We start from the raw sequence: 13,381 nt of genomic DNA, 5'->3' as shown, positions 1-13,381 counted from the left end.
TGTTAACCCCTGATTTGACAAGTATGGAAAACAATCTTTTCCCACCTCCACGTACATATCTACAGAGAGAGAAGCAATATTGATATTGACAACATCATAGCACCTGCCACTCATTTCTCTGACAGCTGCCTAGGGATGCCCTGCATTGGAGGGAGACACTCTGCTATTGTGGCAATAAGAATGATTGTCATAATTAATGTTATTGGAGCACTCATCACGGCCCTGGCAATGTGCTAAGCATTTTACATATACTCTTTCCCTTAATCCTCATCACAACTGTGAAATAAGTACTATTATTATATCTTTTACAAATAAGAAACCAGAAAGCTCTGAGAGGGCAGATGAGTTGCCCAAGGTCACATAGCTGGAAAGAGAAGGGGCCGAGATTTAAACTCACGAGGCCTGACTCCAGAGTGGGCATAACTAACCATGAAGGGGAACTGTCTACTGTTTGTGTGGTCCATTATGCTTTTGTGTGCACTACCTCATTTGCTACTCAGGAGGACTCTCTGGAGATAAACCCAGTCACCTTCCATGAAGCAGTAAAGACAGCCTGCCCTCCTCCCCCAAACCCCAGTATAAGTAGCAGCCCTTTTCACAGATGCCCTAGTCTGAAATTCCTGCAATTAGACACTGCTCGTCTAAGTCACAACACTCACTGCAAACCACAACATCTATGGCATCCAACCGGCCCCAGAAGAGTTAAACAGGGGAGTGAGTTCATTGACCTGGCTTGTAGGATTAGAGCAGACATGGTACATGACACTTTGTGCTAATGACCGTACTGGTTTCCAGCAAAGGCAAATTCCCAGGAGTATAAACCTTATTAATTCCAACCACGAGGGGCCATAATACATGACCTTTCATCTACCCAAGCTTGGATTATTCAGTATTTTCATCCAAAGAACACTTCTAGTCAGCTGAGGAAGATATTGCACTGACTCTTCTATAATTTTGAGTTAATCATTATTAAAAAAAAAAAACCCAAGTAACCCCATATTTAGAACTCAACTGGACAATCCCAGGGGAAGGCCAGACTATGAGGAATATTTTTGTCTGAGTACAAACAACAATTTTTAAATGGAACCAAACATGCCTGTTTTCTAGTCTCTGTGTAAGCTGCTCTCTTGCCTCTTCCATCAGTCACTTGAGTCTAGCTGGAGATGAGGCCAATCCTCCCCTGACTATGACCCAGAGCTCAGTCTATAAGAAGCAGGATTTTAGGCAGCCCTGAGGCTGTGGCCCAGGGTATAGGAGGCGGCACTAAGTACTAGTCATAGCTCCACAGGTCAGAATCCATCTAATCCTTTTACCTTCTCTTGTTGGTGCTCCTTGGACAAGTGAAAGCCGATCCTGAGAGCTGCTCAGCATACAGATTGTAGGGGCATACTTGAGGATTATTCTAAAACAAAAGAGGCAATAAATAATATCACTCCCATCAGAAAAGCATGGTACCTTCCCACCAAGCAACTCACTGGGGGTCTTTTGTCTTGGATGGGGACTTTCTGGGCCACTCACTACACACGACCACCTCCAATGCACATACTTATAAATCCTTCTTGCAATAACGTTTTAGGTGACTTTCCCCCCTGATTAGAAAAGTAATATATGCTTATCATAGAAAATTTATAAACTATAACCCATTATCTCACCATTCAGAAATAACACAATGTTGCATATATTTCCTTCTATTCCTATCCTTCAAAATGGGGATCCCATGATATGTGTAGTCTTGTTAATAAGTAGCCTTTTTTAAAAAGAGGAAGCACTATGAGCATTTTTTTCCACTCCATGAAATATTCTTCAAAAATTAAAAACTTCTATTGAAATATAGTTGATTTACAATGTTGTGTTAATTTCAGGTGTACAGCACAGTAACTGGGTTATATATATTCTTTTTCAGATTCTTTTCCTTTATAGGTTGTTATAAAATATTGAGTATGGTTCCCTGTGCTATATAATAGGTCCTTGTTATCTATTTCATATATAGTAGTGTGTATATGTTAATTCCAACTTCCTAATCATCCTTTACTCTTTGGTAACCATAAGTTTGTCTTCATGTCTGTGGGTCTATTTCTGCTTTATAAACAAGTTTATTTGCATCTTTTTTTTTTTTAGACTTCACATATAAGTAAAATCATATGATATTTGTCTTTCTCTACCTGGCTTATTTCACTTAGTATGATAATCTCTAGGTCCATCCATGTTGCTGCAAATGACATTATTCCATTCTTTTTATGTCAGGTAATATATGTATATTATATACCACATCTTCTTTATCCATTCATCTGTCTATTGACATTTAGGTTGCTTCCATGTCTTTGCTATTGTAAATAGTGCTGCTGTGAACATCGGGGTGCCTGTATCTTTTCAAATTACAATTTTCTCCAGATATATGCCCAGGAGTGGGATTGCTGGATCATATGGTAACTCCACTTTTATTTTTTTAAGGAACCTCCTCTAGTCTCCATAATGGCGGTACCAATTTACATTCCTACCAACAGTAAGAATATAGTTAAAACTACTATATGTAGTTTTAAAGCATAGGAGGGCTCCTTTTTCTCTGCACTCTCTCCAGCATTTACTATTTGTAGAGTTTTTGATGATGGCCATTCTGACTTAGGTGAGGTGATACCTCATTGTAGTTTTGATTTGCAGTCCCCTAATAATTAGCAATACTGAGCATTTTTTCATGTGCCTGTTGACCATCTGTACATCTTCTTTGGAGAAATGTCTATTTAGGCCTTCTGCTTATAACATGAGCATTTTTTCAAGCCATGAAATATTTTTCAAAAAAATTTGTCATAATTTTGCTATTACAACCAACACTAGTGTGAACATCTTTGTGCACACATTCTTTTTAATAAGGACTGATTATTTTCTCATCATTTCATATCTTATGCTATTCAAGGGAACTACAAGGAAATCCCCTTAATGCTGGACCTAGGGCATCCTCTTGAAAGCCTTACAATTAGTCTTATTTATAATGGCTAGGTACTTCACCATAGGTAACCAACATCCAACTTTAAAATAACCTTGTATTGTCACTGTTCTGTATCTCAAATGTCAACAATTTATGAAAATCCTAGACAGTTCACAGGCTACTTTATAAGATCCATGGTGGGTAGAGGCACTTGGCCTGAGGGCTGGTCATTGATTCCTCTAATTCAGAGTTTTCTAAGCTAATATTCCATTCAGTCATACCTGTCCTTCTGGCAGGGCACCTGGGCAGCGAGGGTCCTCTGAGGCACACTCATTCCCAAATCCAGAAATGTACTGCATGTGACAAAGACACAAAGGCCACCATTAATGGGATTAAATTTTACTACTTTGACAGTCTATGAAGGTATGAATTTCTGTATGAACATGTGTGTGTGTTTCACGTTCATAGTGTCTTTGCTGTGTTTTGGCATGTGAACCATTTAGGAAAGATAATTTCTCTGTGCAAGTTTTATTTTATTTTATATTTTGGCTGGGCCGCAGCATGTGAAAGTTCTGGGATAGGAATCAAAGCCAAGCCAGAGCAGTGACCCAAGCCGCTGCAGTGACAGTGCCTGATTCTTAACCCACTTCCCCACAAGGAACTTCCAATGTGTGAATTTTAAGGCCACCAATAAATTGGTGAAGAGTGCTGGATATTGCATAGCTGCTCCACCGTTAACTGTGCTTAGTTGACTTATGGGCTTGTTCCTAATTATCCCATTCTACAAGCAAGTTCAATTCTGGTTCCATCAGGGAGTTCTTGAGAGGGGAGATTGGTCAAGCATCATCTCAGCTCCAGGTTGGAGGGCTCTTACTTGCCTAGATTGCAACCTCCCTTCTCCCGCTCCATACTCTGAAACAAACATCTGTAAAGAGGAGTGGGGAGCCAATCTGACAGCACAACACCTGAGAAAGAGCCCTCCGAAAAGTCTACATCATCTGGCTCATCCTCGGAGCACTCGTACATATAGATTTGCATTTATGTGGATATGGGAAAATAAATTTTTAAAATATGGGTAGCTTTTAGAAGTGCCAGACAAGAATCTATCCTGAGTGGCATAATAGAGTGCATTCTGACCACCATCTGTTTACTTTACATCCAGAGGAAAAACGGGGGAGCTGTTTCTCAACAAAGTAATAGGTGCAGAGCCTCTGAAACTTATTCTGACAACACTTAATACACCTGCGAGTCTTTGTTCACTGCCTGGCTTCTCTGCTAGTTCATAAGCTCCATGAGGGCTGAACTATGACATCTTACTCTACCTGCTTTGTGCCTGGTTTATAGAAGGCACTCAATAGATACCTATTGTTGGCTTTAGTTTTTTCCTTAGACTATGTATCCTACTCTAAGTGGGGTTAGAACCCTCTTTTCTCTACCTTAAACATCCAACAAATGTCATTCTCAGAAGACATTTGGGAACATAGTTGTTCCCAATAAATGTACTTAATTTTAGCCCAAGATAATGGAAGTGCAGCCTCAGTTAGTGAGTGAAATGCCACCATCTGAGCACGTCTTTAAGAGATGTAAGAAGGATGTAAGTGGGTGGGAAATAAGCCTTCCAGAGTTCTCAGCAGGATGGAGAAGGACGAGGTTGATGTAACACACCTGGATGTGTGAGCAATGATCAGGGCAACAGCTGGCCATATTTGGAAGAAATAGCAAATGTAAAATGTTATGACCTAGAAAGCAATGGAAGTGATATTATTCTTTTTGCCTCCAGACATAATTTTTTTTATATTTGAAAATCTATCAGCCCTAAAAACAGCGAGTTATATTACACACAGATTGGTTAACAGCAGCGGGCATGCGGTTTGAAATGATTTCTTTGGGGAAATGGCAGGGACCATCCAGCATTCTGACTCTCCACTCAATACAATTTTCTTCTCTCTAAATGAACCTCATGCTCACTATCAGGAGGATTGAATTTGAGCTGCTGAGAAATGGTAATGACCCCAAATTATCCTCAGTTCTGTGGAATGGAATTTTAGACTGACCTCCACTGAGCCCCTGAGTATCACAGCGCCTTCACTTTGTTCAGCTGCCGCATTGTTTCTCTCTGCAAAGGGAGGCAGGCAGGTCTGAGTGCTGAGCAGGAGAGGGGAGCTTTCTGGCAGAAGTGGGTGGATTTACTCATTAACCTTCATTCTTTGCAACTGCTGTCCTCAGAACAGAGTTCAGGGTTATTTGCATGTTGGGAACAAAGGAAAAGAGATTTACTATATGTAGTTTTAAAGCACTTGCTTCAGACTGCTTTAAAAAATAGAAAAGAAAGTAGAAAGAACAGCTGGTGGTTTGGAATGGAGCCACCCAGCTCGGATAGAGGTGTGAGTTCTGAGCTGGTTTCTCAATGTTAGCTGCGGTGCATTGTTAGAAGAGGAGGGTGGAAACTGCTGAGTCACTCTTAGGCCAGTTGGTTTTCTTAATCCCTGAGAGAAGAATCACAGATGAATTTGTTAAAGCTTTGAAATATCATGTGCCTCACTGCTGAAGGAATCAGAAGCAAGGAAGCAGTATTCTTGTAGCTGCTTTCCCAAGGCTTTCAGATCAAGGACAAAATCTGAACTCTGTTTATATTAGCTGCAAAGATCCAACTTTTCAACTCCAGCTGGTTCAGTGACTATTCAAAAACACCTTCTACCAAAAAAATAAAAAAAAATAAAAAAATAAAAAAACTAACATTAAGCAAGTGTGTTCGTATGTTTTCTTCAGCCCAGATTTCTGAATAATTTCATCCAACATAAAAATATGGTTTCCTTCCAAGAGAATTATATACATCCTTTCTGAATGAAAGAACAAATGACAGAGCTCCATGTAACTTTAGTACCACCAGTTCTTTGGCAGCTCCCTTGTGTACAGCTTTCTAATTCTCACCTGGTCCCCAGGATATGATTTATTTGTCAGAGTATTTTATGAGGTGTTTTTCCCTACTCTGATTCTGGATGATACCCTGATGGGACAAGCAGATGGTGTAGCTCACTTCCTTTTACTGGACGTGAGGGAAAGAGGAGTCAGGTTAGAGATGGAAGGACAGCTACTTTTTTTTTCTCCCCTGTGAAAAGAGTCCAGTATTTCCCAGAGAACCATCTTGGGAACGTAGACTATAGATTGTCAGGGGAACTTGCTGTTTATTCCAAGTAGGCAGTAGGATGAATAGTGATCCCCCAAGATATCTTTGTCATAATCCCTGGAATTTTTATTACCTTATACAGCAAAAGAATCTTCGCAGATGGGATTGAATTAAAGATTTTCAGATGAGGACATGTCCTGGATTATCTGGGTACACCCTAAATGTAATCATAAGTATCCTTAAAAGAAGGAGTTAGAGGAAGATTTGACTACAGAAGAGGAAAAGGTGATGTGATGATGGAAGCAGAGATCAGAATGATGTACTTCGAAGTTGGGGAAAGGGGCCACAAGTCAAGACATGTGGGCAACTTGTAGAAGCTGGAAAGGCAGGGAAATGGATTTTCCCTTTGGGTCTTCAAAAGGAACCAGCCAACTTTAAGTTCAGTGAAGCTGATTTCAGACTTCTGACCTCCAGCATTGTAAGGGAATAAATTTGATCATTTTAAGTGACAAGCACTGTCGTAATTTGTCACAACAGAACCAGGAAACTAATGCAATAAGTATGTAGACCAATGGGGTCCCACCTCTAGCCAATCATTGGAATCACACCCAAAGCTTGTTAACTACAGACCCAGACCTAGTGAATCAAAATGTTTGGTGATGGGGTCCAAAGTCTGCATGTTAAGCAGCTCTTCTTTTAGCAATGAGGAAATCAAGACTTGCAGAAGTGAAGCAATTTAAGAACATAGTGGTTCATTTACATTTTAATTTTATTGTTTTATCTTCTGATTTTTCTTCCCCTAGTTGCTTGCTTTTGTGTAAATATGATTTCGTTTGAGGCTTTGTGTTGACACACCCGTTAAAATGAAGAAATAAAAGCAAAGAAATATTTTTGTAACTTATAATGTGTATTGATCAGAATGATGCAATCTGGCTTTCTGTGTTTGGATTCGTGATCTCCAGAGTTAACCTTTCCTTGTGGAGATTAGACAGCAGGCTGGGAAGAATGCCTTTGAAATTCAGAACAAAGACCAGCATGCAATTTACATTGGTGAGCTGGTGCTGTGCATAATAAGTTGCTTAAAATTTTCTGTGGATATAATTTATTTATAAATGGTAAGGATGTTTTCAACCCCTGCTGAACTTCCTCATAGGAGCTTCATCAGGAAATGAAGGTTTTATGCACTCCCCCTCTTCTGAGGCTTCAATGCCCACCATTGATATGATGACCTTCCATGCCTATTTCCCTAGCCCTACCCTTCCCCTGAGATCCAGATCCATACAGCTGACCACATCCTGGGTATCTCATCCTGGCTGTCCTTATAGCAATTCAAGTTTAGCCGAAATGCTCTTGGATTCCAGAACATGTGGGGTTTTCTACATGTGCTGTGCTGGCTATTTCCTCCAGCACCACCCCCCCCCCCCGCCCCATCCCTTTTCCCTTAGTCAATTTCTACTCCTCTCTCTCTCTTTTTTGGTCATGCCCACAGCATGTGGAAATTCCTGGACCAGGGACTGAACCTGCGTCACAGCAATGCTCTGAGACACAGCGCTGACAATGTTGGATCCTTAATCACTAGGTCATCAAGGAAATCCTCTTCTCTCTTAAGACTCCACTTAGGAACAGCCTCCTTCAAGTTTTTCTTGACCCTCATCTAGTCCAGACTCAGTTCCTTTCCTATGTCAGTCTGTGGCATCAGGCACTAACACATATTTGCTTAATGAAAGAATGAGAATTTTCCTCAGTCTTTCTAATTCTTAAACAGGCATAAGGAGGCAAACTCTTTTACTTTGGTGTTCAGTGGTTTTAGGACCCCTGTCAATTAGGGAGATGTTTGATTTTCAAACTCAGTGTCAGCTGAAGGGCATTTAGGAAGTGCTCAAATCCTAGAAAGAAGTCTGGCCTGCTTGATATTTGGCTTGAATCAAGGTTCTGGGCAGTTCTACTCAATTCCACAAGCATGTGTTCGTCACTAGCAGCCTGGGGTGGACACTAAGCATTGTATTAGACATTGGGGACACACTGTTTCCCTGACCTTAAGGCACTCCGTCTCGCAGATGCTACTAATGCTCCTTTTGGAGCCTGGGCATGGATTCGGACAAACTCAATTTCTAGTCCAGACTCCATCACTTATCAGCAGTGACCTTGGGCAAGTCACTTAACCTCTCTGAACTTCCCTTAATGGCTAAATAGAAACAAGAGTGGCTACATCCTAGATTAATTTTGAAGATACTAGTTAATTCATTAAGAGAATATAACCCACTCATATTTTCCAATTGCACATTAAATAATAAAAAGGGAATTATTTCCCAGAGGAAATGATAGGGCTTCTACTGGCCAAGGGCTGATTGTGAGCCTCAAAATGACCGAATAACTTAAACATATCTAATTGGTCAGCTGGAGACTGTCCAAAAACTGTAGCTACAGAAAACTGTCAGAGAGTAGGGGCTGGCAAAGAGATACAGTGAGAAATGTGTCTGTTCATGGTGGAGGAGAGCCCTTATGATGCCTACAGATCCCCAAGACAATATATGAAATGAGCAAGACAAGAGATGTACAAGTAGAGAATCCTCTTTTTTTTACCACCTCATCCCCAGCCAAGCCTCCAGACACTTCAGAACATGGTAGCTTGGACCAGAACTTTCTCTAAGTTCTCCCATCCAAGTACTAACCAGGTCTGACCCTGCTTATCTTCCGAGATCAGATGAGATCAGGAGCGTTCAGGGTGGTATGGTCGTAGACAGCACTTCTCTGTTCTAATTCTTTTGCTCTGGAATTCTCAGAAGCTTCTGTGAATTGTAGCTGAAGATGCCACAGCAAACTGGCTGGATAGTTTCTTACCTTCAATTCAGCCATTTTCCTTCTGCTGCAGGTATGATGATTTCTGGAAACCAGGCCCAGAGAGGGTATGAAGCCAAAATGCTTCTGTTTCTCCTCAAATCACCCTCTAGATGTTGTTACTCCACTGCTTCTCTGCACTCACTGGTCAGCAGGTCCTTCAAACTAGACTTGAGCATTTCCTAAATGTTATACTAGGGAGAAAGTCCAGCATGCTTACTATCTGCTTACACAACTGTCTTTGTTTTTTTTTTTGCAACCCAGGGTGTTTCTCAAATGTTAGCAGAGGCCTGTCTCCTCTTTGCTCAAGGTAAAGGTTGACTGATTATCTGTTCCAGTTAAGAAAAGAAGGCTTATTACTAAAGGTAGAGAACTTAAGAGTTCCTGTCTTGGCTCAATGGTTTACGAACCCGAATAGTATCCATGAGGATTCGGGTTCTATCCTTGGCCTTGCTCAGTGGCTTAAGGAGCCACATTGCCATGAGCTGTGGTGTAGGTTGCAGATGCGGCTTGGATCCCACATTGCTGTGGCTGTGGCGTAGGCTGGCAGCTATAGCTCTGATTGGACCCTAGCCTGGGAATTTCCATATGCTTTGGGTGTGGCCCTAAAAAGACATAAGACAAAATGAAAGCAGAGACTTTAAAGCTCTTTATGAAGGGAACCACGGTGGTTAGTGCCTGCTGTGCATGGCACAGGCTTCTTCACTCAGTTCTGATTCAGGCTGGGAAGGAACAGGTCAGACTGTTCACTCTCTTGAGAACAGTGAGAAAATGATTTGTACTCTGACACAGGTATTTACACATGGTTGCCTGAATCCGGGACTGGGTTTAGACTGTTCTCCACATATGCCTCCCAGGGATGAGCTGAGTGAACCAAGAGTTCAGAGCCCGACACACTTCACTTAAAGCCAACTGAGTTAAACTGAGATGTTTAACCATTGCTTTGCTTAATTTCTTAAATATATTTAGTGTTCTTGTAAATTCTTTAAGGATCTTATTTCCTAATGCCTATATCCCTCTGCAAAAAGACCAAGAGACAACCTTCCAGCCACCTTTTCCATGACTCCCTTGTCCTTCATCTTGGCTACTGTCCTTAGCCATGGTCAGGTATCAACTTTGTGGCTAATGGCATTCAGGAAGGAAGAAACAATATATCGAGTGCCTGTTTGTGCCAGATTTTCCCACAGACATTACCTCATTTAATTTCTCAAAAACAATCTTGTAAACTAGGTCTTATTATCACAGACTCAAGTGCAGCAAACTAGGCAAGAAATGCAAAGAGGTTAGATGATTTTAGGATAAGACCTAGAGTAGGCTAGATAATTTTTTAGGATAAGACCTTTATAGGAAGCTCCAATTTTTAACATTAGCAACTTAAACAAGTGAGTAAATGAATGAATAAAGCCTATGTGATAGATTGCAAACAAATGCCCACAAATTCCTTTCATCCTCATATGCACATCCCTTTGCAAGGTGACTGTGCTGCTCCTCCCAAGATGAGAGTCTTTTACTTATCTCCTTGAATCTTACTTTGACTAATCAAACACAACACGAGCAGAGATTTGAAAAATGCTTGTGCCTTAGGATTTGTTCATTTCTTGCTTCTTGAGACTACCACACAAAGTCAGGCTAGCCTCCTTAAGAATGAGATACTATGTGGAAAGAGAGGTCCAGGCACACAACAGCCTAGTACTAGCTGCCAGATGTGTGAATGAGGCAATGTGGCTGCCAGATGCCTGCAGATGTGTACATAATCCCTGGTATATGTACATGAGAATCTCCAGCTAAACCCAACCCAGATGCTAACCGACAGAATTGTTAGAGAATAGAATGGCATATTTTCTGACATTAAATTTTGGGGTGTTTTGTTAAGAAGTAATAGAATTATGTCAAAACACATGCATGTAGGTGTGGAATGACTATGGTCTGTGAGTTTGAACCTTCCACTTCAGATAAATGCATCTAAATGACCTCCAGAAGTCCCTAGGCACCAATATACTACACAGGCAAGAATGGCTTGCCTGTGTCTGAAGTGATAGTACAGAAAGGACCAGACCAAAGGGGCCATTTTGATAGAAACGAGTGACAGGTTGGTGGCAAACATCTCAGCATATGTCAGCATAGACAGCTGACATTGTGGTATTATATAAGCTTCCTTGGAGTTTATATGCAAACCTGGGATAAAGGAGGGTTACTGAGGCCGTTTTTAATTATTCCTGCAGTATACAGAGTTAAAATCAAAAGTGAATTCAAGAAAAGTATTTCTTGCATATCTGAGTTTATGAGTACATTGGGTCTTGACTCTGTATTGATCTTGGAAGTTAGGCTTTGGCGATTAGAGAAAAAAAAATGGATAGGAACCAATAATAGATGAAGGAAAAGCTTTACTGCTTTGTTTTTCTGTAAACTTCATATGCTCTTTCCAATGAATCAGCTTTGAAGGCAGATTTAAGAGGTGTTTTAGTTCTTTCTTAAGGTTTGAGAGATTTCTGAAAGAGTAAGAAAGTGGAAACAGATCCTTGACTGGATGAAAATTATTTTGAGGGACCTGGAAATTTTTAAAATTGAATAAAACTATCACCAAACTTCATGGATTGTTCCCCAGTGGGTTAACTTTATTTTCCACATTTTTTCCTTTTTTGTAACAATGACTCAATAAAACAAATATTTGCTTTGTGACCACTATGTGCCAGGCACTGTGTCACAGACACATAGGGGAAATGAGAATAATAAGGCACAGGAGCACAGGAGCACATAGTTCTGATTCTACGCCTGAAGGCTCTCCATTTTTTTTTGGCTTTTGTCTTTTTTAGGGTCACACCTGCAGCACATGGAAGTTCCCAGGCTAGGGGTCTAATTGGAGCTGTAGCTGCCAGCCTACGACAGAGCCACAACAACACCAGATCCAAGCCGCATCTGCAATCTATACCACAGCTCACGGCAGCGCCAGATCCTTACCCACTGAGTGAGGCCAGGGATCGAACCTGCAACCTCATGGTTCCTAGTTGGATTCGTTTCTGCTGCACCACGATGGGAACTCCAACTTTCCACTTTAACCTAATCACACTTATTGTACAATTATTGTAGACCTGCTATGTGCCAGATCCTATGAAGTATAAGGGATATAGGAGGGCAGCATGGTGGAGAAGACTGGCCAATAAGTGGGCCATTGCAGCAGAGTGCCATGTTGCTGTGACAGGGAAGAGCCCAGGGTGGTATGGGAGGGATCAGGGACCCCAAGCTCTGACTAGCAGGGCAGGAAAAGCTTCTCAAGGAGATGATGGCTAAGCCAAGGCACGCAGAGGAAGAGTTGAAAAGGACGACTTTTGGGAGTATGTGTGCAAAGACAGAGAAATGGAAGTACAGAGCATTCAAAGACCTGGGTTTAGGGTAGTGACAGGAAATAGAGTGGAGGGGTCTAGTGGGAGAAGGCATGCAGAAAGAGGAGCGTTTTGGCAGATATTTAAAGCAGGGGAAGGAGGGGACCTTCTAGCATCCAAAAAGACACCCAGTGGAAGGAGCAGTTGTGTGCAGAGGTGAGGTAAACATATACTTGGCCAGAGCACAGTCACAATATCAAAATGGTGAGCAATAAGAACAAAAAGCCAGGCAGAAGGAGAGGGGTTCAGTGAACGGACATGGGAACAGTTGAAGAATTTGAAAAGGACCAGAAATTGGAGACACCAGATATTTGCCACCAAAACCAAATGTAGTGATGATGAAATCTCCAGCTTCCTTCTCCGACTGCACATCCAGGATGCGATCAAACAAGTGCTTACCCTCGAGACAGGACACTGGAGGATTATTCTCTAGGACAGTGTCCGATGAATACTATACATTTTGATAAATATCTACTAAATATAAAAGGCAAAGTCTCTCTGGAAATGATCCTTTTAATGAAGTGGATGGCTCCTTCACACATTAATTCATGTATTCACTAATTAATTATTCTTTCTAGAATGACATAGGATTCAGCATCATTTAATCTTATTTTTTTGATTTTACGGGCATAAATGTTGAGAAAATTACATTCACATAAATAACCAGTTATGAATGGAGTTTTTTATCACTCAATTTCCTCCTGAATTAAATACCAAAAATCCCATACTGACCCATCATTAAACATTATTTTTAATGAGCTATCAGTTACAACTCAAATAGTTTTTTTTCTAGTTTCGTTGCGAGCAAATAATTGGAAACATGATTGGAAAAGGCTTTGTTATCCAGCTACTGGAATCATTGCCTTTAATTGTTATCCTTTCACTTGGGGGTGTTTGTCTAACTCATTTAATCAGAAAGGGTTGGGAAAATAAAGATGTTAATTGTATACTTTTGCCTATGTAATTATTTTTGATAAAAATATTTCGATATTTAATAGACCAGGTAAGAAGACTTGCCATGTAAGAATGTGCCATAGCTTTGGATGTTTCTTACCAAAGCTCTTGGCTTTGTTCTTAGGAGCTCTTCCCTAAGAGCTCTGCAATTACTTTTTC

At 40.8% G+C, this 13,381-nt stretch overlaps 1 protein-coding gene across 1 annotated transcript in view; it reads right to left on the bottom strand.

Moving 5' to 3' along the window:
* Window positions 1–9,112, bottom strand: part of HGD (homogentisate 1,2-dioxygenase) — a 50,088-nt gene extending 40,976 nt beyond the window's left edge. Inside the window, exons 1-3 of the mRNA XM_003361881.4 lie at window positions 8,892–9,112; window positions 3,205–3,276; window positions 1,314–1,402 (exon numbers count right to left, since the gene is read on the bottom strand). Coding sequence (XP_003361929.2) covers window positions 1,314–1,402; window positions 3,205–3,276; window positions 8,892–8,906 — 176 coding nt within the window. The 5' untranslated portion in view covers window positions 8,907–9,112. The remainder of the gene's footprint in view (window positions 1–1,313; window positions 1,403–3,204; window positions 3,277–8,891) is intronic.

Source organism: Sus scrofa, chromosome 13 (genome assembly GCF_000003025.6).
Source record: "Sus scrofa isolate TJ Tabasco breed Duroc chromosome 13, Sscrofa11.1, whole genome shotgun sequence".
Classification (NCBI taxonomy): domain Eukaryota; kingdom Metazoa; phylum Chordata; class Mammalia; order Artiodactyla; family Suidae; genus Sus; species Sus scrofa.
Note: the sequence above shows the minus strand (reverse complement) of the source record. Positions and strands in the feature narration are given on the sequence as shown.